General features: G+C 37.1%; 1 protein-coding gene across 1 annotated transcript in view; it reads left to right on the top strand.

The window, feature by feature from the left end:
- Positions 1 to 23,768, top strand: part of TTC39B (tetratricopeptide repeat domain 39B) — an 89,070-nt gene that overhangs the window by 41,328 nt on the left and 23,974 nt on the right. Inside the window, exons 3-7 of the mRNA XM_062018143.1 lie at positions 16,836 to 16,940; positions 18,398 to 18,529; positions 20,425 to 20,501; positions 21,671 to 21,738; positions 23,689 to 23,753. Of these exons, the coding sequence (XP_061874127.1) occupies positions 16,836 to 16,940; positions 18,398 to 18,529; positions 20,425 to 20,501; positions 21,671 to 21,738; positions 23,689 to 23,753 (447 nt within the window). The remainder of the gene's footprint in view (positions 1 to 16,835; positions 16,941 to 18,397; positions 18,530 to 20,424; positions 20,502 to 21,670; positions 21,739 to 23,688; positions 23,754 to 23,768) is intronic.

Here is a 23,768-nt window from a genome sequence, read left to right as displayed (position 1 = left end):
AGAACTGTAGCCCATGGGAAGGACTCACACTGGAGAAGATCGTGAGGGACTGTTTCCCGTAGGAGGGACCCTACAGTGTAGCAGGGGGAAGTGTGAGGAGGCCTCCCAATGAGAAGACGCAGTGGCAAAGCCTATCTGTAATGAACTGACCACAACCCCTATCCTCCATCCCCTGCATCACTGGGGAGGAAGGAAGGAGAGTCCTGGAGAAGGGAGGGGTGGGGGGAGGTGTTTTAAGATTCTAGTTTATTTCTCATTTCCCTTATTGCTCTGTTTTGATGGTTCATTGATAAATCAAACCCTTTTCTCCCCAAGTTGAGTCTGTTTTTCCCATGACACTAATTGCTGAGCAATTTCCCTCTCCTTATCTTGACTCATACACCTCATTATATTTCTTTCTCTCCTGTCCAGTTTAAGAGGAGGAATGATAGAATGACTTGGTGGGCATTTGGCACCCAGCCAGGGCTAAACCATCACAGTTGCATTCTTATTTGTATCTTCAAAAGTAAATTTTTCAGATAGATTGTTTTGGAGGATTGTTACTTATATTAATTAGCGTCCATCTGAAATGAGTAAATACAAATCTATAGGTTCCTGCATTGTATTTTAAAGACTTTCTTTGAGGCTTTTTTTTTGATAAATCTCAGTTCAGAGTAAGCATAGCTAGGAATAGGTACTTTTAGCCCAGGCAGTGTAGCTTTAGAGATTTTTTTTTAAGGTAATGATGGATGGCATAGTTTAGTTTTGTGCTGCTTGGCTCCCATATGCTGAGTTTTCCCATATGTCTTCTGTAGAGAATACACCAAGGGGATGTAACTATCTCTATTGCAGCTGTTTTGCTTCTAACTCATACTTTGTCCTATTGCTGCTGATGTTCATGAAGATAACTTTATTAGCTGCCTCTCTGTGCTGTAGATTTATTTTAGTCATGCAACTTCAGCTAATAATTTATTTTTCTGGGGTAAAAAAAGTAAAATAAAATTAATAACATAAAATTAACAATAATAAATAATTAATAAAGTTAATAGAAAAGAAAATGTTGATTTGAGTACCATCAATAATGAAATGAAACGTGAGCTAGGTAGTTTTCTTTGCTACTACTTACTACCAACTCTTGTATCTGATTTATTTTTACTGCAGTGAAATTAGTATACTTTTATGTCTGACTTCAATAGTAGCATCTTTTTCTTCAATTCAGGAAATCTTGAGGTAGCTCTCTTTTTGCCTTTAAATATAAATCACTTTGCATTCCTTTATGTCTCCATTTTCTCCATGCAGTTAGGAGTGATGGATTAGAATTAGGCTGCAGCACAGATTGGGAAAATCTCCCAGCATCCTCTTCCCGCAGAGGCATCAGCTTCCAGCATTGACTGTAGCTGCTGCCACTCTCACTGACATTTCTTTTGAATTCGACTATGGAGAGTGCCTGTGATGCCAGCTGCTGGCTTATAAACTTTTATTCTTTTATTCATTTTGCTTGATAACTCATTAATGAAACCTCATGGATACTGAGAAATAAAATAGAATCATTTTTCTCCTTATGCTCTTTTTCTGCATTGTTTTGGGTTTTTTTTGTGTGTGTGTGTGTGTGTTTGTGCAGTGGAAAAAGGACAAAGTGAAAGAAGCAGTGCTTATTTTTGCATAAGGACTGTATTTACATACCTGAAATTAACTGAATTAATCCTGTAAGTATACTTTCTCTGTCTGATAGTCCTTGAAATCATGATTGTGGTAGTGAGATTTATGTGATTTTATCTGTGAAAATTTACTTTGCCAGGTATTTTGAACACTTAAACTGCAAACATTATTTAAAATTTAGAGGAGGGAAAAATGATACATTCACAATGGATTTATGGAATAATTGCTATTTCTCTGCACTTTGCAATGGTGAACAATGCTTTTAGAGAGCAGAAGCTTCTTTGCTGATGTCAGTGCTTAATCAGCTCGGATGCTGTAGGTTGTAGAGCACTGAAAGGTGTGTATTTTGGGATACCGTTCTTTAAAATGTAGTAATTTAAGGACAGTATCAGGCTTGTAGTTATTTTCTCCACTCGACAGAATTTGTATTCTGCTCTTTGTAGCTGCACTGATTTGAGATTATATAATTTTTGAGGTAAATACAAATCTTTTATTCATCGTATGCAGTTCTGTGCTTTCTAAGTACAAATGTTAAGTGTAATGAAGCATACTTTGAAAAATTATAGTAATGTAAGGTCTTTGACATTTGCAGTAAGTTCACTATGTAATAAATTTCAGTAAATTGGTTTGAAGTTTAGGAAGAGTGTCTTACTAGGGTCACACTGTCCTCATTGTCTCTGAGCCAATATTTATGTGACGCAGTGTTAGTTCTATAAACATCTGGCCTGATCTGGTGTCCTACTTGCTGCATGAATTATTTCTTGTTTTATTCCATAGCAATGTAAGTGGAATCTTTATTAATTTTGTGTAAAACCATCAGTAAGCTATCACTATTATTTATATATGCTAGATCTTTCTTTTTCAGCCTAATTTCTTGTCAGCATGTCTTAATTCAGAACTGCTTTATAAGGGAAGTGTTGAAGAGATTTATTTTTTTGGTGAACTTCTGTTTATCTACATCTTATATATTAAGTTTTGGCAGTATTGTGTTCTAGCACATTCAGGTGCTCATTTTTCTATGCAGTATTGTGTGTATTGACCTCATCAGGTTTATTTGATATGAACTTAGTCTGATAAGGGATATTCAAACATAGTAAATTCTCAGTTTACTTGCAAAGATCTCCTGTTAAAACCTATATCTACAAATACTGATGAACCACTGAGTTCTGCAAATAAGTCTAACAACCTTTAGAGTGCTGTGCACTTCAATTAGTGTCCAGCAGAACAATGTAAAGCAGATTTTTTTTCCCCCTACCTGCAAACTGACACTTCTTTGATTTTTCTTTTCCCTCTGTCAAATTATGATCAATTCTTTGTACCTATCATTTGTTTGTTTTGCCAACTCTTTTTAGGATTGCATATATTTTGCAATGCTGTATCAAATTCATACTGGAGTGATTTGATGTACTTGAATAGTCACAGTCATTTTAGTAATTAGATGATAAACTGCATTCAGGTGGGTAAATAGTGACCCAGGTAGCTGTCATGTGTCTTGCTTCCACAATATGGCTGATTCATTATGGAAAATTTGCATCTTGCTTACTGTGCATGTGCAGTGCAGTTCGCTGTTGAACTTAAAGAATTTGGTGTCAGATAAAGCTGATGATTTTTCTTTTTTCACTTGGAGCTGTAAAACATCTGACTTGCAATACATTGATTGTTGGCTAATGGAATCAGATTAATGGTCTCTCTGAAACGGAGACATTTGTTAATTCTCATGTGTCTTTTCTTCAAATAAGCAAAAAAAAAAAGAGGCCAGAAATGTAGCCTGTCCTTTTGTGATTTGATGTTGGCAATGATAAGTGCTGATCAGCATGTACAATGAGTTTAGTCTTGTCATTATTTGCTATGGCAGCTCAGATGCAAGGAGATGATACCTTTGCCTTGGTTTTCTTCCTTTAAGCATATTCAGTTACTTTGTTGCATTGTAGAGTAGTAATAATGTGTGAGGATACAGCAATCAGTATTTTCTTCTGATGTTCAGTTACTGCATTGATTATAGATATACAGATACAAAAATTCCACTTTTCATTAAAAAGAAAGGGAAAGTTCCTTTATCTCATCACCTCTCCCTGCCCCCTTAGTCGTGGACTTAAAGTCTTTGGAAGCAAAACACTTTCATTGCTTTCTTACTTTATGTTACTAGAGTGCCACGAAGCAGTGCTGTAGGCACTGGGTTGCTTTGTAACTAGGACAAAGATAATCCTGTCCATGCCCCTAAATTTCAAGATTTCAGACTGACTTGCAGAATGTAATGCAAAGAAACATCCCTGGTCTCCCTGACAGATGGTGGTCCGACATTTAATTTCAGATGAGTTTTTTAAGAGGGAATTTTTCTTTCCATATGAAGTTTTTGTTTGTTTTTAAAATACACTTATTTCATAAGACAATATCACAAATATTTGTACTACTGTAAGCAGTAATAATTCCTAAAACAAAATAACTGCCTTCTGTAAGTATCTGTGAAGTTTAGAGAAGCTAATTTTAGAACTATTTAGAAAAGCTAAAATTAGAAGAGAGGGCAAACACCTCTTCTAAAATGACGGCAGCTCCATCTGCGCCCCAGCTTCTGATCTGTGAGTAACAGAGCTTTATCTAACTTCCGTCCACCTCATTGCTGGATTACGTGTGTCTGGTAAGGTATAATCATTGATGAATTAAGATACTCTCCTAGTGAAATTCCAGTAGTCTATGAAAAGCTGTCAGTTTGAACTTCTAAACAATGCTAAGGTATAGAAGCTGAAGTAATTCGCAGCTTGTTTTCATGCATATCATTGCTAATAATTGATGATTTTTCAACAGTGGCAACTACCTTTTTTTTTTCTCACTGTTACTCCTTCCCTTCTTGCTGTCTCTATTTTTGAAAACTCCAACTCAGTTTCTACAATTGTTCCTTTTGAAAAATACAGTGTTTGATACTTTGTTTTTGTTTCACTATGTATACAAATGTATGATACCAGCTGGCTACTTTCTTCCACAGCTTCCAAAGCTGAAAAGGCACAGTGAAACCAACCATACAAAAAAAAAAAAAAAACCAAAAAACCCCAACCCAACACTATTAAAGAAAAGGAAAATGCCCAGTTGGTGAGACTGCTTGATCATACAAAGGATGGTATGAGCAGATCCCTTGTTATTGCAACAACAATCCAGGGATCCACTAGTAGAGATTTAAAAATCGGTAAATCTGAATGCTACCTGACTACAGTCCTATAGTCAGGTAGCATTGAGGAGAAAGATGCAACTTTACTGAAATGAATTGCTTTGTAGCATTATGTTTCCATCCTCTGCCATTACCAGATCTGTGGGTAAATGGCTCCAAAATTTAAGTGAATTTAGTATCCAAGAAAGGCTTGGGTAAGAGAACTGCTGTTTGCCTCTGTCTGCAGTAGAAAGTGGTTTTAAATACAGCATGCAAGAAAGTCTCAAGGGAGGAAGAAGTGAAAATAAGTGTGTTATACTAATGGTTTGCCAAAATGCCAGACTGTGTAAATTCATATAATTTAAACTAAGTAACCATTTGTAGGGAGTGTGTGCCTGTTGTGCGGTTTTGGGTGGTTTTTTTCAATTTATTTTTGTTTGTTTGTTTTTAAGAAACTGACTGTTGTTGAACGGATTGTACTATAGTAAGTTTTTAGAGTAGTTTCTTCCTGTTTGCCAAGTTGACTAGCACCGCACTGGATAGTTTTGCTGCCAGCTGAATTTCCTTAAATGAATGTTTAGCACACAGACTACATGCGTTGGTGATGTTCTGAAACAGTGAAGATATTATGCCTTCAAAAGAATAAAATTTGTCACACTTCAGATTGGGCTTCTTTTCAGTGTTTCCCATAAGCTGGTAGTATTTCCATTGAATATGTGAGATACACAATTTTATTTACTTATATTTTGTGCTTCTCTTAAAGGGATGTGTGCATAATGAATGCAGAATTTGCTAGGGACTTAAATTGTAACTAGTGGATTCTCTGTATGGGTAGAAGTTAGCATTTGCTATACTAATTAGTTAGTTGTAATTTGTAAACTTCTGTCTTAATTATAATAGCCTAGGATACGGATTGATTACGTAAGTCAAAGTACTCATACTTCTAGCCTTAAGGCTAAAGGTCTGTCTGCTATGTGATGGTAAGTGACATAGAAGTCTGGTAAATGGTAAAACCGTTCTCAAAAGTTTTCTCTTTATGATAGAAAAAACTGTTCATCACGTGATGTCATATCTTTCCCTGATTATTTTTAAATGAACACATTGAGTTAAGAATCCTTTTTATTAATAAATTGGAAGTGATTGGCAGTTAAAAAATACAGTGTTCTGTTTAATGTAAAGGATTTAATTTGTTATCTGCAGTGCCTAAATATGAGAAGGGTTGCTCTGTTTGATTCCACCTTAAAGAATTGTTTTCCAGATGGGAGGAATGCATAGCTTGCATACAGATAGGAGAAGACAGACTGGCCTCATAAAATCTAGCCTGTTACACCTTGCTTTTCCAAAGCCGAGTCTTTTGCTTAGCTATAAAGATATGAGTGATACATTAGGGTCTTTAGTTTCAAACTTGTTACTGAAATTGTTCCTGAAAATGATGAATGCCTGTTTGTATTTATTTTAAAAAGAAATGAAACAGAAGTACCACACAAGAAAACCCAACATAACTCGAAAGTTTCTGTGTTTGCTTTTATGATCATTGTCTAATGTTCACTGTATGTAAGTCTTTAGACTATACTGCAGAAGACCATGTTAAGCCTTCAGACATCCTTCACTGGAACTATCCTGAGCATGACGTGTAGACCTAACAGAAAGTCTTAGTAGGTAGGATTTGGCAAGAAGATTACTGTCTTAGCTTTTGTTTCATGTCATAGAACTGTTGGTGCATAGCTGTAGTGAGGAGTGGTGCTACCTGCTGCTCTGTGGTAGGTAGTACTCCTACAAAGCTTCTCGTTCTTTTTCTGGTGAGATTTGTACTTTTGTTGCAGCTTGGTGTCTATGCAAAGAATTGATAACAGTAATAGCAAATAAACATCATTTGTGTAATAATGCAAACGAGATTTTGGCACATCCCTAAGCAGAAGACTGAAGTATTGCTATTGACTGATACAAGTAATGGATGGGAAGGATAAGATTTTTCTTCTCAAATGACTGACTTCATGATGAGGAGTACTATACTTTCAAAATATGAAGAAAATTATTTGAAGAGGTATTAGCAGATAATTGAACTAAAAGCTGAGTTTTCTATATGCTTGCTGGGATACAGTGGGTACACATGAATATATGCTTCTGTTGATATGGAAGCAATTCTTATTGGGAATTGCAAATCTTTGAAGTTGCTAGCTGTGTAGATAAAAAAAAGTCCAAATGTAATCCTGTAATAGATTTTTAAGAGCATAAACATTGAAAAATGTTCATAAGAAGATGAGCAACCCTGGAAACACTAAACAGAGACAGGAAACCACCATGTTTTGGAGGACATTAATTAGGTACTAAGAAGTGTAGTTCAGTAAACAGACAAGGTGAAGATGTTTTTTTATTTGTTTCCCATGTACAGAGACTTTAGTTTTCTTCTGGTAAACTTCAAGCAGAAAAACCATTCGACAGAATTCAGAGGCAAGGTATTGAATCACAAGAGGAATTGGCATAAGTTGGTGGAGGCTAAAATGATTGAAGAAAAGAAATCAGAATTCTGGTGATTGTTATTTTAACTAAGATGGAAGAGAGTATTAGCAAACTACTACAAGACTTCATGTGCTTGTATAGAAAATGATTGGCAGGGATCAAGTGCTAAGAGTGTGTTCTTTATTAATTTAGTCATTTTTAAAGCATGATGGTTGAATATTGCAGAATTAAGAATGTAAGTATCCTTGTTCTAGTGTCACACTACTAATCTGAAGTGTAGTTCGAGATTAAAAACACAGCAACAAACGTAAAGTGATGATTTAATGATATCTCTGAGCTGTAAACCTTAAACTTTGATACTGTAGTTTGAGTACAGCTTTTGGCTTTGTCTAGGAGACAATCTTCTGAGGAGACAGTGATTATAGCCCCAACAGGACTCTGTTGGATGCTTGAGCTTATTTTATACTAAGCACACATAGTGGTACACATCAGCAGAGAACTCAATGCCACATATGTAGAAGCAGCACAATGTGCCTGCCTCAGTAAGGGAGGGAGGGGAAGAGGAGTACCATCAGCTAAAATGCATCAGAATCACTACCATTCTTGGACATTCTGAGGGAATCAATACACTTTTAATGCAGTGTTGAAAAATAACATAAGTATCCTAGCCATGAAAATTGAGTTATTGAGTAGAATCTGGGAAAGGTCAACTGCTATTTACTGTTAAGAAGTCATCTCCTGGCTAGTTAAGACGTGTGAGCAGATAGTTACTCTTTTTTACATGGTATAATATAAATAGTTAAATATCAAGTTTTCTGATGGAAGATATCCATTACTACAAAGGGAAAGATCTTTTCAGGAAGTGTACAAATGTTCTGAATAACTGCAGTGAGTGTCAGATTTTGGCAGTAAAGACTATTTGACTTAGCACCTTCCTGCACAGGGCAAGAACCGCCTGAGAACAATACATTTTGATGCTGTTCTGTCATCATCAACTTGGCAGGAAATACTCTAACAGATGTCTGAATGCATGTTATTCAATAACAGTGCTACAGATGACAGTTTCTTGCTGTCCTACCTGTTGATGCTGTGTTTGACACCCCGAGTGGTTTAGTTTGAGTTTAAGCAAACAAATGCCTCTTAAAGATGGCTTCTGATGAAACTTCCATGAGTGTTAAAGGTTATTTGCTTGCTGAAGTATTTATTTCCTGAGCAAACGTTCTCTTAATTGTGATGCATCTTGTTTTTGTGACCCTTATCACCAAAATATCTTACTCTATGTGTACCCCCCTCCCCCCCCATTTTTAGAACAGCTTACTTTCGTTCTGTGTCAGATGTGCATCTTAACGTGGGTATCTTAAATAGTAACTGATAGTTTGGCACTATCAGTATAGGTTTTGTGGGGTTTTTTTAGTGTCAAAAGTTTTGTTTTGCTCCCACTAATAACTTCAGATGTTTTCAGTGACTGTAGCCCAGTGAGACTTGTTAGCAAGAACAGTAGCTGAACAAAGCCAAGTCACTGGCAATTAAGTGTTGTTTATCAGATGCAGCTAATTGTTTTGACTGTATTGTGAAAAAGCCAATAAATGGTTTTAGAAGCTGCACAGTCGCTGTTCATGCAAAATAGTGCATGCACATTTAAGGCCAGCTACTGTTAATAAAGTGATGTGGAACTCAGTTCTAAATATATGATTTAAAATGTGGAAAATACAGTTAGATTAAAGGTAAACTTTTCTGCACTTCTCCTACTCTTAGTTACTGAATCCCCTTTGAAGCAGTTGATAGATCATTCCACCCAAAGATAACTAAATCTCTGCGGATACTGAGTCAGCAGCATGTGTCAAATTAATACTTTAGCTGTGCAACTGCCTTAAGGAATGCTATTAGACTGAGCCCTGGTGTGGTCAGATAGGTGTGGTGCTTAGGGACATGGTTTAGTGGCCGATGGGGCAGTGCTGGGCTAATGGTTGGACTCAAGTGATGTTTTCCAACCTAAATGTTTCTATAATTCTATGACTGTTCAAGTGGGACAGGGAACTTTCTAGAGAGAGTCCAGTGCAGGGCCACCAAGATGGTCAGGACACTGGAGCATCTTCCTTGTGAGGAAAGACTGCAGGATCTGGGGCTGTTCAGCCCCGAGGAAACCGAGGGTGAGTCTTGCTGATACAAGTATTTAAAAGGTGTATGTCAAGGGAATGGGCCAGCACTTTTTTCTGTAGTGTCCAATGATAGAACAAGAGGTAATAGACATAATCTGGAATACAAAGAAGTTCCACTTAAGGAAAAACTTGCTTACTGTAAGGGTGAGGGAGCCCTGGCACAGGCTGCCCAGGGAGGTTGTGGAGTCTCCTTCTCTGGAGGTTTTCAGAACCTGCCTGGGAATGTTTCGGTTGTGACCTGATCTAGGTGGACCTGCTTCAACAGGGGAGTTGGACTAGATGATCTTTAAAGATCCCTTCCAACCCTTACTGTTCTTTGATTCTGGGATTCTTTTAAGTACTGGAGCAATTACTTTTTTTTTCGTTTGTTTTAGGCTGGTAAAACAAATGTTTTACTTCTGTTTATCTTTTTAATTTCCCTGTAGGAGGGAAGAAAGAAAAGTGGCTTAAGCAACTGTTTTGACAGTTTAAATTACTAAAACTCTTGCCTTGTGTACATCCTGAGGATTATCATCCTAATAATGAACATATCTCAGGGTTTTCAAGTCAGTATTCTTATCCTCCATTTCTGTTGCAGTTTGAAGTAGTTGATCAGAGGAACCTACTTAATGCTGCTAATAACTTCCTTATGGATAATATATCCCTCTGTATTGGATGAGTTTCACGAGTAGCTCAGCCCCAAACCCAAGATACATAAGCTATTGCTGGAATCCAAAACACGTATTCCTTTTTCATAAATGAAGCTTGAAACAATAATGAGAAAATTTGAAAAGTGCTTTGCCTTGGGAAACAGAGTCCTTAAAGTACCTAGATTTTAACACTGATATTCTTCTTGTTAAGTAACATTGTTATCTTTGTGTAACACCCAGTATAGGACACTTTTTCTTTTAAAATTTCACAGTAAAGTATATTCACTGGGTGTAAAATTTGTAGTAAGTTAACTGAAGCAGTGTTAATTTAGTCTACTCCAGGATAAATTGAAGCATATGCTGCTCTGAGGTGATAAAATGTGTTAAGTCTCTGTCAGTTCTAGGAAACTGTATTTGGGGATAGGGGGAAGAAAAAACATTGCCAAAATAACACTGACTCAGGAGGAGAAGAATGTGAATGAGAATGTGAGTCAGCATTGCTCACTGAACTTGGTGGGGTGGGAAGAGAGGAGGAAATGTGCTTTTTCTGAGGCACTGCGTAGAAATATTCCTGTCTGCCAGTGAAGATAGCCAAGTTGCTTCTGAATCTGTATGCTCCTGACTTCTGACTGGTATCAAATTATGTATCTGAGTTGGAGAGATTCTTTCTGGTTCTATGTAAAGAGTAATTAAACAGGAGTGAGACTCTTGAGTAGGGAATATGGTTCAGTTATCAGAAAGGAATCTGAGAACTGGCTTCCTAAGCTTTATATCTGAAGTGGCAGAATAATTTTATAAGTTTGCTTGATGTAAGGTACAGTAAATGTATTGATATAAGAAAAACCGTTTGCATTGCCTGCAGGCTTTGGTTTCACATATAAAGGCAGCAGTGCTGCAATTAGTCTGTAACGTGGGAAAGAACATGACAGCAACCTACTGGAGAGATCTGCTACTCATCCTTTTAATAGGAAAAGATAGTTTTGACCAGGTACCAGGTCTGTGCTGTTTGTTTATGAGATTGTTTTACAAATACTATTACATACACTGGTGATGCCTGAGTTGGTTGTACAATGGTGTTTGGGAGCCTGATGGTGAACGATACCTTCTGGTAACAGCTATAAAGCCGCCATGTCGATAGCTATGGTACGCAAAATAAAGATGAGATTTTTCCTTCCAAAGGATGTTCCATCAGTTGGTGATTGCAGGCTAGGGAGTGTGAAAATGCACAGCATATAAACAAAGACACTATGTTTCTTTCCACTAATGTCATGTGTTTGTTTGTAGCTGGTAACAAGGAAGGGACTGTAAAGATGGCTCCTGTAAGAAGGTGCTCAAAACTTTCCCCATCTCTGACTCAGACCCACTTCTGGGGCTGAGCCAATTGGCCACCTCAGTGATCTCTTTTTAAAGAAGAATAATCTGAAAGAGGAGGGTTCTTGCTGTCCTTTCTTGCTGTTCTTCTTTCTTTTTTCTGGCTGGTGGTGTTGGAAGGAATTGGAGGAGAGAGACATGACCATACAGACTCCAAGGTCAGTGAGGGAAGAGAGGAGGAGTTGTGCTGGAGCAGAGACCTCCCTTCATTCTGTTGGAGAGGAGTGGTGAAGCTGAGGGTTTTTGGCAGTTCGTAGAGGACTCCATGCCAGGTGTGGTGACTGTGCCAGGAGGCGGCCATGAATTTGTGGGAAGGTGTCGTTGCAGCAGAAGGCGCTCAGAATGCTGCTGGTTGCAGAGGAATCCCGCCCTGGAGGAGTTTGTGAGCAGAAGCTGTAGCTGTTGGGAAAAACTCATACTGGAGAGGTTTGTTAAGGACTATGTCCTGTGGGAGGGACCCTGAGTTGGTGCAGGTAAGAGTGTGAGAAGTCGTCCTCCTCTGAGGAGAAAGAAGTGGCAGAGCTCATCTGTGAGGGACTGAATATACCCCCCATTCCCTGACCCCTGTGCCATTGAGGGAGAGGAGGTAGAGATATCTGGAGCAGTGAGCTGAGCCCAGGAGGAAGAGAGGGGTGGGGGAAGATCTTGAAGTGCTGGTTGTAATTTTTCTCATTGTTCTGCTGTTTTTGCTTTCTTGTTTTTTGTTCCTTGTAGGTAGTAGAAGAAACTGTTCTTACTTTCCTCTCAAAGTCGAATAGTCAAGTCTGTCTTGCCTGGAACTGTAATTGGCAGCAAGCCCTCCCTACCCTTGTCTCAATCCACAAGGTCCTTGGTTATCTTATTTTCTTCCATCTCCCTGAGGCCTCTGCCATCCTAATGAGGGTGGGGTGTGATGGCAGGCAGTGAGCAAGAGACTGTCGTGGTGCTTCATAGCTGTCTAGGCCAAAATCACAACAACTAGGATTGAGACCTAATGAAGCAGTAAAAATAGGATATTGCCTTCATATCTTGATCCTTGCATTCAGAAAAATGGTGCAGTGGTGGGGTACTGTAATACTTTATTTGTTTTATTTCACAATAAGTGGTAAGAAACTTTCTTTCTAGGCTGAACTCAAATATTTTACAACTAAATGAATAATGTAATGATCAGTTGTTAAATTACCTGTTGTTATTAATGATCCACTTTCCTCAGATTCTTTTATGAACTGTGATCTCTTGTTCGAGTTCTCTTCCCCCTGTTACATCATATGATTGTCTGTAGTTCCTTCATATGCAGGGTGGCACATGATCACCTTGAGAGTTACGGAACTCTTGGACCACCTCAAAGTTAGCAAATGTGCTGTGTAAGGAGGTAGGACGAGAAGGTCCATCTGTCCTCTGCAATTTTGAAGGACACTTGTACAGCCCCTCCTCGTTCTACCACTGCTCAATATGGTGATGTGATTTCTGTTTGGAAGATACCTAGGATTGGGCACTGCTTCAGTGCTGCTCACAAAATATTTGTGTTGCGCACGTATGAGAGGGTACAAACTCATTCTTGCCATCTAGTAGATCTCAACTTTGATTACTGGATTTTTTGAAAACAATCACTGTCAATTGGTATTTAAGAAAGAAAATTCCCTCCGCCTCCCTTTTTTTCTCCCCTCCTTCTTGAGAAATTATTTGAAAGCAGCTACCCATTTTCCTGATGGGAAAGGCAGAGCAAATGGAATGTGTAATCTAACCAGGCAGGGAGTGAAATGTAGTCTCCTAAAAGACAAATGTGATATGAGAATATAGTGGCATAGAAACACACAATAGTGGTGATACTGGTACCAGAAAAAACTCCTAGCCTCTAAATCTATCTAAAAAGTAGTTCTTTGAAAAATATTTGTTAGCAGGTGGTATTCATGGAATCAGCTAATAAAACTGAGTGTTTTACAAAACTTCCAGTCATTATAAAAGAACGTCTTTAAAATTTTGTAACACTGTTCTTTGGAGGGCATAATATTTAAAACATATGAATAGAACGTGTGAATGCACACATTTCTCTACTGCTTGTGTAAGTAAAGTAGACTGATTTGTTTACATATTTAGAGTCTGAATGCACTAAAATACAACTGCTTTCTTGATATCAGTTTTAATAAACATTTTAGTTTGGCTTTACTGAGGACCAAGTCTAGGATCTTAGCGTACTTATTTCTGATGATTGTTGTTAATACAAAACCTTCAACCAGTTGTGTGGATTTAGTGCAAAGTGCTAAATCCATTCTTTTACCAAATAGGCAGGACGCTTCATAATCTATAGTTTGTGGTTTTCATCATCCAGGCTCTGGAAAGAACTATAGTTTGGGAGTATGAAAAGTTATTACAGACTGAGGCTTTGGCAGGTATCTAAGCTAAATGTTCAGCTAGGTAATTTTGGTTTCTGGATTTAAAAGCTGGAAAGAGCAAAATATGAAGTGAGCTTGTGGTTGACCTTTATATATTGGGTCTTGGATTTTTTTTTCCAAACTGAAGTAAAAAATATTCTGTGTCTCACACATGGCTTTCTTGGTCTGTAAGTTCATTTTTCAGGAAGGAATGGTGGAAGGTGACTCAATGTTAGAATTAATTGTAAGGCAATTTACATTTTCATCTGTGAATCCAAGCAAGATGTGAACATGCAGTGATTATTTGCATTTACAATTTAGTATCTGATGTTCCAGTATTTCAAAGATTGTTCAAGTTTGATTGGTGAAGTGCAAAGTCCCATGTTAATTTCAGTGCAAGTAAAATCATAAAAAGCTGTGTCCACTGAAAAATAAAGAACAAGCTGATCTAGTTTAATCTGTTTTAGCAGTGGAGTTGGACTAGATAGTCTTTAGAAATCACCTCCAACCCTTACCATTCTGTGATTCTATGTGTTTCAGAACCTATTGATTAGTATGTGTAGTGGGAGAAATTTAAAAAATGAACTTAAAAATTTACTGAGATACACTTCTGTTACTGAGTAGCCTTGATTGGCAGTTGTCTTGCAAAGTTGAATCACATAGGCTTATATACCAAAAGATTCAGGACTCAGAAAAAGAAAAGAACCCCCCACCCCAACCCCCAAACCAACACAGATTTTTTACAGTTCAATTGTAACTCTTCAATTAAAGTAGTCTCAAGCTAAAGTTTGTTGCACACCAATGTGTTTATATTTAAATGCACAATGTAAAGCTTTCCATATAAAAATAAAAGATTGTAATATAGTGCCATAATTAATGGAACTGCCTTGTAAAAAATGTCTACATACCAGGTTAAGATTAGCCAATGTAGTCAAAATTATAAATTGTACCTTGATTTTCCACTACAGTCTCTAGAGTATGAAAAGTGTTACATAAACAACAACAAAAAGCTGACATTTTTCTGTCTCCCTGCAGCAAGAGAAAAGATAGTGCTGTTGCTGTGTCTGAAGGATTTTTATTTGTACCTGGGGCTCATGGATTTATATGTAGACCTAGGTAAACTTGCTCACACAGTAACTTTCCTGAAATACTTTTACAACAATTGGAAGGCAAATTTAAATAGCCAGCTTTACGGTATTTAAGTGAGAGAACATAAACTAGTAATGTAAGCTGGACAGTATGTTGTTGGTGACACAGGCCAACAATGAAGAGAACACAAAGGTGATAGACTTGCTCTCCAGTAGCCAAACAGTACTAATCTGTACAGGCTAATAAAGGCTTTGGTACTTGTACTTATATAGTAGCACAACTGTAGGCCACACTGCAGGGTTCGTTCCCCAGGCCCTCCCACCCCTCGGACTAGATACTGGGATGAAAATTGGGATGTGATGTGCTGTCAGGAGCCCAACACACGTGGGAAGAGAGGTGGCCGTGTTGCTAGAAAGATGTGTTCTAGTTGATGGGGTTGCCATGGTGCGGTTTCTCCTCTGATATGACAGCAGTACTTTCGTTGGAGATGAGGGCTGTAGGTTGCATTGAGACTATGACCTTTCCTGCAGTGTGGGTGCAACTGAAGAATGGGAAAGCTTAGCAAGTGGCTAACGGTAGCAGCTGAAACAGAGCTACAAATGCTTCAGCTTTTAAGAAGTTTAGTGTTTTGTTACATAAAATAATGTAAGTCTAAAAACTATGTGCATAATAATCACATGAAATCCCAGTGTGGGAGAAAATCAGAGTATTTAAATTGTATTAAAAATAGTTGATTAAACTCTGATGATAAAACTGTCCAGTTTTGACTATTGAGGAATTCAGTACTTCATTATGAAGGGCAGGATTTGTCTCTTGGTATGTTCAAACATCTAGCAGTTGCCAAGTATTGTGTTAGCGATTTTATTTTTCTACAGAAGGTGAATTTTTCAAGCTCTGTGACTAAAAAATGATGGAAGATAAAGCTGAAAAAGAGTTTTAGGATGTCACCTAGCCTTATCCAAATTTTCTACCCCAGAAGGGATATAAAAAGCAGAACTATATAAAAAGCAGAGCTTTGTTTTTAAAGCTTTCAGATGATGGAGAGAGGAAGAGGGTGGGGGAAGGTTATGATTCTGTGTAAAATCCTGTCCAGTCATATTTTCATGTCCCACTTTTCTGTAATTTGGTTTATATGTGTGTTACTCTCAAATTCTGAGCAGCTGTGCTCCACTGTCACTTCTTAAATTCTTCCTTCAGGGTTCTTCTCTTCTGGTCAGCACTTAAATATTGATCTCATTGGCATGATCTGTTGCTAACACTACTTAACCTTACTTGGATAAAGCCCATTATAGAGCCTAAACCTTTTTTAAAGCTTTAGACAGATTACCTTTTCCAGATCCAGCTGTGCACATTGCAGGCTGTATAGCATCTAGCCATTCATCACTACCATGAATGTTCAGTTTGTCTTGAGTTCTCTCTTTGGAGCAATATGTGAGCGCTCTTGAGTCTTTCAGACAAAGCTGGCCAAAGTAGTGGTTTTCTTAGATGCTTACCTCTTAAGCAAGTGCAAGTGATTTTACCTGAAATAAATTAGGAAGAACAAAAGCCTTTGGCATAGCTGCAGGCTTCTGACAGGACTATTTTTAGCATATGTTTGCAGAGTGACTGATTGTCTGTTTACTGCTTTTGTGGGTGAAAATATTATTTTGTAATCTCTCTGAAGATTTAGATTTGAATACAGAGTCTGAAACTGCATTTGTATTGATAACAGCAAATTGAGAGATTGGGCACAGTAATAAGTTTTGAGTATTGTGTATATGTATAAATAGCAGTAAAAACTGCATGCTGACCAGTAAAAAAAGGAAGACAGAGCCATAGACATTACTTAAATAAGTGAAGAGGTCACACGCTTGTGGCATGGATAACATGGTAAGCATATGACTTGTTTTTGTAAAGCTAGATTTTAAAAACAAGTAACAAAATTACTGTAAAATGCTTTCTGTGTTTAAATAAGGAGACTTTGTGTTTATAGTTTGACTAAACTACGAAATTTTTTTAGGGCAACCAAGATGGATCTCAAGTGTGCGCTGGAAGAGTGTTCAATGGCACTGAACTTATTTCTAAACAATAAGTTCTCTGAAGCCCTGGAACTGCTTCGTCCATGGTGAGGACCTGTGGGGACTGTACACGTGTGTGTTACTAAATAGGCACACACACACACATATATTACTCAAATTGTTTTTGTATGTTTTGTGTATTTGATTTTGCATTTTAAAACAAAAAAAATTCCTTCTTTTATACAGCAGTATTTGTATAAACAATGAAGTATTTGTTTTAGTTGGCCTTTGCTATAGAGAAAAAAACCATTCTAAACTCCATAATTTTGATGTGTTGAGTCCTTGCAGCTAACAAACTTTGTCTGTAGCATATTATATAGCATGTGCAGCTAATCTGCAAAGGAGGACCTAGCCTAGCAAGGAAACAAAAGACCACCTTTGAAAAAGAGAAAGGCCAATTGCTTTACTGATAAATAGCCTTTTAATGAAAGTTAAACTCAAGTCCTTTAATAATATAAAAATTTTTGGGAAAATTAGCCCAAGTGTCTGTCTTCTTTAACTGCTGAAATTTCTTGTCTTCAAAACCACACTTGATGGGTGGCCCCTTGATTTAAGAGGAAGAAAAAAAGTTGGGGAAACTAGAGAGGATCCAACAGAGGGCTACCAGTGTGGATAGAAGATGAGGACATATGACTAATAAAGATTGTGAGAGCTGGGTTTGTTTTAGTTTGGCAAAAAGGAGACTTGGGCAGTAAACTGATAGTGGTCTGGAGCTATTGAGGCAAAGATGTGAAGTCAGAGACATCCTTTCCACATAGTGGTAGATGGTCAAGCAGGAGTCAATCACCACAAGCTGAGGCTTCAGATGTTTGAATTGGACATTAGGAAGAAGTGCATTCATAGTACAGTACCAGAGAGGCTGCCAGATGCGTATTTCTTTCTCTTGAAGCTCTCGAAACTTGATAAGCCCAAACCTGAGTTTGCCTGACACAACATTGTCAATAGTGTTACTGCAGCTGGTAGGCTTGTGTATATGGCCTCCTGTATCAGGTTTCTAACAACACTTTTTAAACTTTTCTTTTTACTGATTGTACAATTATGTTGTGAAACGAGACTGGTTCAATGTCACCTTGTATGCAGGACCAAGCATGTGTGTACTGAGTTTTCTTCAACTCAGATATAGATTTTTGTGTCTTTGAATCAAGTAGTAAGGTTAGAAGGGTATCTTGACTTCTTGAACAAGTATTTGTTAGTCTTAATTAGCTTAAGTAAATTTAATTAGCTAAATTAAAAAGATATACCAGCAGACTATAAAAGGGTTATAATTAAGTGCAAATGTTTATGTAACCCAGTTTGGATATTTTCTGAAACTTGATGAGACAGAGTCCTGTGGAGGCAGACATGTACACCCAGTGAAGATAATACTTAGTAGGTTATGTTCTAATGTGCATTACTTTCCTGCTTTATTCTTTTGTCTTTTATTAAAGTAATGCAAGTGTCTCAGAATTTCATTTTGTATTGCAAGGTTTTGCTTAAATGCACAAGATTTATGTGTTTGCCCTAGGTCTAAAGATAGTATGTACCATGCCCTTGGATACAGCACTATTTTAGTTATGCAAGCTGCTATGACCTTTGAACAGCAGGATATACAAATGGGAATTTCTACAATGAAGGAAGCTTTGCAAACCTGTCAAAGGTAAATCCAAGCAATGAATGTTTATTAGGTACTCAATCCACAAAGTGTTCTTTGTAAGATCTCCACTGTGTGTACACTTTCAAAGTAGGCTGTTGTCAATATGATAGTAGTTTACATTTGGAAAAATAGAGTAAGCCTTATATTCAGTTATTATTGATACGTTTCCTAGGATTGTGGAAGTTAGTGAAATATTTGGTTGGCTCTGCAGACCTTCATGTAAGCTGATACTGCATGATTGAACTGCCTCAGATATTTCAACCTGACACTTTTTAGTTTCCACAAGGAAAAACAATTTAAAAGCTCCATATTTTGAAATTTCCCTTTGAGAATGAAAATTCTCTTTAAGAAGAAAAAAAAAGTTTTCAAAAGTGGACCCAGTAGTCTACTAGGATTAAACTTGGACTGAGGTTTCTTCAAAAAACCAACTTCTTACCAATGGAAGTGTAGCTTTCCTTGAAAATTAAAAGGGCTATTATTCCCATCAAGAATGATCTGAACATCTTACTTCTGGTCTTCCTTGGAACAACAGTTAAATAGAGTAGATAATAGAAGTTATTGGTGACCTTTATTGTTTTGTAAAAAAAAAACCAAACCAAAACTCACCAAACTTCAGAAAATGGGTTGTAAAAGCTAAAGTGCTTAACAAGCCTCTGGCAAAACAAAAAAAAATGAGTACTTTTTTTGTACCGTATTAGTTCTTCATGATAGTTAGGCCACAGTTTATCATGAACGATCTCCGAAGAAGTTACCTCAAAATGTTTTTAGTTCAGATATTTAACATCACCTCCTTAACAATGACAAAGAAAAAAGGAAATGGCATGAAGTTACCATATCCAACCTGTAGAAAACAAAGCATCAGCAGTTTCTGCCTTTTCTAGATATACTACTGATTTGCAGTTTCATTTAAACTATGTTGTTTAATATGACTGAAAATTAGTGCCTGCTTGGGCTTAATAGTTTCAACATAGGCCTGCATTCTATACCAGCAAAAATTTTATGCTTAAATACTCTGTTCTACTTTGTCACAGAACTCATAAAAGTGCAAGATAAAGGCAAGCACACTGTTAAAGGTGAAGAATTGCCAGAGCTAGATGGGCTGTAATTGACCAATTTGGTTTTTATGTGTTACGTTAGCTTGTAGTTTCATAATCTTTTCATTAGGATCATGTGCTTTTCCATGTGCAGGATAGTGTAAACAAATGAGAGGATAATGCTCCGTATTGGTAATTCATGACTTCTGAGCTTAACAAGTACATTCCTTTTCTGAATGTAGAATTGTTTCTTTAGCTTCCTTGTACAGCTGAGTTGTTCATAAGTAGTAAGAAATTCATTTTTGGAGTGCCATACTGAAGTAAACTAGCAGTTTATAAGAAGGGCAGTTAAGATCTGTTGAAAGTAACATATATTACTATTCTGGTATCATATCTGGCATAAAAAGATGTAAAATACTGAACTGTATATGTGTTCATTTATATTGAAAGCAGAGCTCCTTTTGATTTTTCAATCTAAATCTGAGTGCAAGCTTAAGAAGTGGAAAAAAATTAATTTCCAAAACTGTGGAGTCCAGTTAAGTGGCTTGCCCAGCATTGGAGACACCTCTGCAGCTGGTGGGTGGAGGTGGGGTGGAAGTGATTGGACACTTGAAGTAGATTAAATGCATGTTTGAAACGTCAGTTAAGGTTGGATATGCTTCTGAGCCTAGCTGCATACCAGTGGATGTTATTAGACTACTCAAAGAATTTGGACTATTGGCTAGTCATTACTTTAATAAGAATGTCTAAAAGTTGTGGTTGGAAATGCTTAAGAATAAGAAATAATTATGTTCAAATTTGTGTTGAAATGTTCCTCATGCTCTGTGGTTTTCTTTTCTTTTCTTCCATATAAAACTGATTTAGATTTAGGAAGAGAAACACAGTGGTGGAATCGTTGTCCAATCTAGTGTCTAAACAGTCAGTGGATCAGTTTAGTGAAGGTAAGAAGTTTATCGTACAATTCAAATAAAAGATAAAAAGCTCAAAAACACCCTACCAATGTGTATGAATATGCTTAACTGTGTAAGTTGACTAGTGTCTCACAGTAAAAAATAAACAAACAAACCACCTGTGTGGTGTTTTGCTTTTTTTTTTTTTTAATTGAATGCAAACCTTCTCAAAGTTGGGGGATTCAGCCTAATACTTTGTTTTGGCTCTCAGGATGCATGAATTAAGAAAAGAATTATTTTCACAACCTGTTGTAGAACTGGAAAGAGATGTCATCCTCCTTTTACTTATGACAGCTCCCAAAGAGTGAGAATCATCATGCCATTGAATACGTCCTTATTAGTTGCATTGGAATCTGAATATATTAACAAGTTTTGTGCTTGTCTGTTCTGTCTTAAGGTATTTTGGGAAGTGGTATCAGTACATTGTTCATGGCTCTGAAAATGTAGATCTCCTATTTCTGATTCAGGCAGAATCAAGTATGCATTTTTTTTCTAACCTGACACAAAAGAATCCTCTTGAATACTGGATGTATCAAACTCACCACCTGTGCACTGTACATACAGCAGCCTTGTGCATGTGGCTGGTCTTGTAGCATGGGTGCAGAGTAACTTGTGCTATGTGTGTTCAATTAAATGTACCTTAGTGCTGCATGAGGACAGAAACTCTGCCTGAGGCTTTTGTTTTGTTGAGCATGACTTGGTGAAAACCTGTTCATATGTGTTAATGGACTTAGGAAAAGCCTGAGCCGTAGTGAATGTTACCATTCATCTCTAAGTCTTTTTTGAAGACAGAGAAGGAGGGTTGGAAGACGTAGTTGCTGTAGGGTGATACTTAAACTTAGGATGAATGGAATGTGCAGGAGATAATCCACCAGGATGACAAATAGCTGTTACTCTAGGCTGAAATCAATTCTAGCAAGAACAAAGTTTTTGGGGAGAAGTGAAGGACAAGGACTTTTATTTGGATTTGTGTGTTACAGCTACTATTCAGCAGAACAGGAACAGCTGTTCAGCAGAATAGCAATTACCAGAACAGCAACAACAGAATCTTGCTTTTTTTGTTTCTTTTTTTGGCAGCATTTTATTTCTTTCATTGACCCCAAGAAGAGAACATTGACAGTAAGTTTTCTGACAGTAAATAACTTTTCTTTCTTGTATAGAGGAAATGCATGCTGAAATCTGCTATGCTGAGTGCTTACTACAAAAAGCAGCTCTGACCTTTGTACAGGTAAAGTCAATTGCTTTTTTGTATCTCTGTGTAGTGATTTAATGGGAAGATGTTAGTATTTGTAAAACATTCTTCCCACAATAGGTATGGTATTTAAAACCAAAACCTTTTCCTAGGGAATGAGTGTGATTTCATGGTAGTGGTTGAAAGTATGGGACGTGCTGTGCCTACTCAGCAAAATCCTCTCTTTATATTAATAACCAGACATGTTTCTGATACCCAGGAATCAAAAACCTAAGATATATTGCAGTCTTACCCAGATAATAAGTTTAAATGTCTTGCATTACGTCTGCCAATGTCCAGCACCTGTTTAAAAAGATGTTCAAGTATGAGGAAGTATCTTGTTTTAAAGTGCAGGTCGTATTTCATGCTGAAAGGATAGAATGTTTCCCGAGTACCAAAACTTCCATCTGATGTGCCCTTGTCTCCAATCCAGTATCACTCTCCATGAGCATGACATTCTCCAAAACATGACACCATTGACATGGTGTCAGGAACAATATAGTAATGAATGATTATAAAATGAGCATGCCTTAATGTTGCTGAGGTAGTAATTCAGTTCTCAGAAAGATATTATGTTTAATACTGTCTAGTGCTTCTTGTTTAGCTTGTCATTCAGAGACTTAGTGCAACAGTGTTTTCAAATTCTATGTGAAATTTGGCTCCAGGAGTTGTTAGTCATAACTTTTCTACACAAGTGAGTGTTTTACAAACATTTAATTAATATATTTTAGATAATCCTTTCAGAAGTAAATTGTGAGGAAAAAGTGAGGCACAAAGGTACTGAGAGCAGAGGTTAATTTGGCAAAGCTTTTTAAACCACTTAATACAGTACTTTGGCCAGAAGAGTTAGAAAATGTTGTTAGTGGAGTGCCTGTCTTTCCTATAACTTAATTTCTCCTTTGCTAATCAAGTGGAAGCAACTTATTTTTTATCCTGTAGGTGGAGTTGTATAAGTGTGATGAGAATTTTTAAACAATTGTTGAAGATGAGCTTAGGACTGTATAAAATGAAAAAAAAAGCACAGTGCAGTCCATCATGTGAGAGATAATTGTTGTTGGTTATATACCTTACCCTGCTGACTGCTGTCATGTCCTGTATTCTTCATCCCTGACTGACAATTTATCTGAGGATGATGAAGACAATGAAAAAGTACCTGTTCAGAAAGAGGTAGCAAGAATACCTGTACTAAAACACTTGGTTTGGGTGTTCAGTCTTGCAGACAAAACAGTTGAGGGCTTTTGAAATTACAACCTTTTTGTGGAAGCCAGAATTTCCTTTGGTTGATGATTCTAAGGCTTTTTTGGTGCTTTTTCATTTTCCACATTATATATTCTGTCTGTGTTTGAATGTGCATTTCTAAAATACCTGAACACGTTCCCTTCTGTTTGAATTCAAACAGTAAAACTTCTGTCCTGTGGATCTGCTGATTGTCTTGCTGTTGAGGAATTTGTTTTTTATGTCTAGTACATTGTGACTTTACTTTGATTTCTTTCTAGAGGTTAGTAACATGTAAATTGGGTGGTACATGTGATTACTGTTGATCAGCAGTGGGAATTCATCTGTTCAGAGCATTCTTTGGTTTTTCTTCTGCCAGGGTCTGGGCTTCCTTGTGTAGGTCAGAATTGGTATTTCAAAACTTTATTAAAAGTTCCTACAGCACCATCTGGTGGGGAACATTCTTGTTTCATTTATATGCACTGGAAATTCAGTTAAAACTCACTCTGAATTTTTTTCACCCCTGTTTTAAAACTTTTAACATGCACCAGAGAAATGTTTCCCTGGCAACTTAACTTAAACGTTAACTTCAGTCTTAGAGATGAGCCTAATAACTGAAACCTATTTTTAATATTTTCAATGATGATTAAGTTATACATAAAGACATTTCAGATATATTTATGTGTTTAATAGTTGGTGCATATATTTATACAATCTTTTTTATTCTTCTAGGATGAAAATATGATCAACTTCATCAAAGGTGGCCTCAAAATTAGGACAAGTTATCAAATATACAAGTAAGTCATTAGAAA

Source organism: Colius striatus, chromosome Z, assembly GCF_028858725.1.
Source record: "Colius striatus isolate bColStr4 chromosome Z, bColStr4.1.hap1, whole genome shotgun sequence".
Classification (NCBI taxonomy): Eukaryota; Metazoa; Chordata; class Aves; order Coliiformes; family Coliidae; genus Colius; species Colius striatus.
This window is presented reverse-complemented; position numbering and strand designations above follow the sequence as displayed.